Source organism: Cebus imitator, unplaced genomic scaffold (genome assembly GCF_001604975.1).
Source record: "Cebus imitator isolate Cc_AM_T3 unplaced genomic scaffold, Cebus_imitator-1.0 Scaffold50, whole genome shotgun sequence".
In the NCBI taxonomy this organism is placed as follows: domain Eukaryota; kingdom Metazoa; phylum Chordata; class Mammalia; order Primates; family Cebidae; genus Cebus; species Cebus imitator.
Window position 1 is genome coordinate 575,303 of NW_016107365.1, and position 2,069 is coordinate 577,371.

The window sequence follows — 2,069 nt, forward strand, 5'->3', positions numbered from 1 at the left end:
CTCTGTCACCCAGGCTGGAGTGCAGTGGTACAATATCTGCTCACTGCAACCTCTGCCTCCTGGGTTCAAGTGATTCTCCTGCCTCAGCCTCCTGAGTAGCTGGGATTACAGGCGTTCACCACCACGCCCGGCTAATTTTTGTATTTTTAGTAAAGAAGTGGTTTTACCATGTTGGTCAGGCTAGTCTCAAACTCTTGACCTTGTGATTTGCCCACCTTGGCATCCCAAAGTACTAGGATTACAGGCATGAGCCACCACACCTGGCCACAGCTGTCTAATTTTTTAAAGTTTTTATCGAGATGGATCTCGCCATGTTGCCCAGGCTGATCTCAAGCAATCCTCTCACCTCGGCCTCCCAAATTTCTGGAATTACAGGTGTGAGCCATTGTGCCTGGCCCCAAATTCACTGTTTTAAATTATTTTGCCACCTTCTTTCAAATACACGTCATTGAGTATAAATCACCTAAGCCCTGAGTAAGAAGTAGGGGATGTGAGTAATTGTTTATGTAATTGCTACATCAATTAAGCTCATCATTCAGGAACTCATAGAAACAGGGCCCTGTGTACAAGAGCATTGTTAACTGATGCTTTCTCATCTACTAGTATCTCATATTGTCTCTGTCTGTGAATCAAATGTTGCTAATAAGTCAAATTAAGATGAAGACTTTGAGAGTTGACAATGAGATTTAGCAGTGTGGCCATCACTGATAAGCTTAATAAGAGCAGTTGTGGTAGAATGGTAAGGATAAAAGCCTGATTGAAAAGGTTTTAAGAGGATGGAAGAAAAAGAATTGGAGAGAGTAAGAACAGACAATTCTTTGAACTAATCAGAGAATGAGGAGGTACCTGTTAGGGGAGATAGGGTCCAGAGAAGTTTAAGGCTGGAGGAATACTAGTATGTTTGTACATCATTGGGAAAGGTCTAGTAGAAAACAAAAGACCGATAATGTAGGAGAAAAAGGAGAGAATTGCAAAGGCATTATATTTAAAACTTCACGAAACAGTATGGTATCTAGTGTTTAAAATAAGGGATTGGCTTTAAAAACAGACAAGGATTGTTCATCTCTAAGACGTGCTTTGATAATTTTATGCTAAAATGATACTAATTCTTTTTGTTCTTTAGGTGGTATCGGGCCCCTGAGTTACTATTTGGAGCTAGGATGTATGGTGTGGGTGTGGACATGTGGGCTGTTGGCTGTATATTAGCAGAGTTACTTCTAAGGGTAAGTCTAAATTAATGTACACACTTTAATATTGCTGTTGGAGTTATTTGTTCTTACAGTTTGTATAAGAATTCTTGTTCTAGCCCGAGCATGGTGGCTCATGCCTTTAATCCCAGCACTTTGGGAGGCAGAGGCAAGCGGATCACTTGAGGTCAGGAGTTCGAGGCCAGCCTGGTCAACAAGGTGAAACCCCTGTCTCTACTAAAACTAGAAAAATTAGCCAGGCGTAGTGGTGGGTGCCTGTAGTCCCAGCTACTCAGAAGGCTGAGACAGGAGAATCGCTTGAACCTGGGAGTCGGAGGTTGCAGTGAGCCGACATTGCGTCACTGCCCTCCAGCCTGGGCATCAGAGCAAGACTCTGTCTCAAAAAAAAAAAAAGAATTCTTGTCCTACCAATGTCCTTACAACAAAAAGCCTACAAATAGACCAATTTTTAAAAAGCCAAATGCAACATTTTAAAATATTAACATGAAATGAGAATATCTTCCACTTAGGACAATAAGAACTTTATTGTAGATAGTTTTATATACTTCAGAACATAGAAATTCACTTGTAATATGGCAGTATCTCTAAAATAACTAAATATGTTTAGATAAACTTTTGTCCTTCTGAGGGGTTTTTTGTTTGGAGCTGTTTTAAGTACGCTTAGGAGATACATAATACCACCACTGCAGCTAAAGTTCTGTGTAACTTCAACCTTCTGTGAGACCAGTATTTTAGTTCTGTAGAAACAGAACAGATACAATGTTACTATAGGATTTCTCTAACACAGACCATCATCTTACAGTAAGAAAATCCCCAGGCTGGGATCGGTGGCTCACACCTGTAATCCCAGCACTTTGGGAG

At 40.7% G+C, this 2,069-nt stretch overlaps 1 protein-coding gene across 4 annotated transcripts in view; it reads left to right on the plus strand.

Annotated features, from left to right (window-relative positions):
• The window catches only part of CDK7 (cyclin dependent kinase 7), a 45,153-nt gene that overhangs the window by 27,462 nt on the left and 15,622 nt on the right, over positions 1 to 2,069 (plus strand). For all 4 annotated transcript variants that reach the window (XM_017527574.2, XM_017527572.2, XM_037738148.1 and 1 more), the window contains one exon: positions 1,124 to 1,223. In XM_017527574.2, the coding sequence (XP_017383063.1) occupies positions 1,124 to 1,223 (100 nt within the window). The remainder of the gene's footprint in view (positions 1 to 1,123; positions 1,224 to 2,069) is intronic.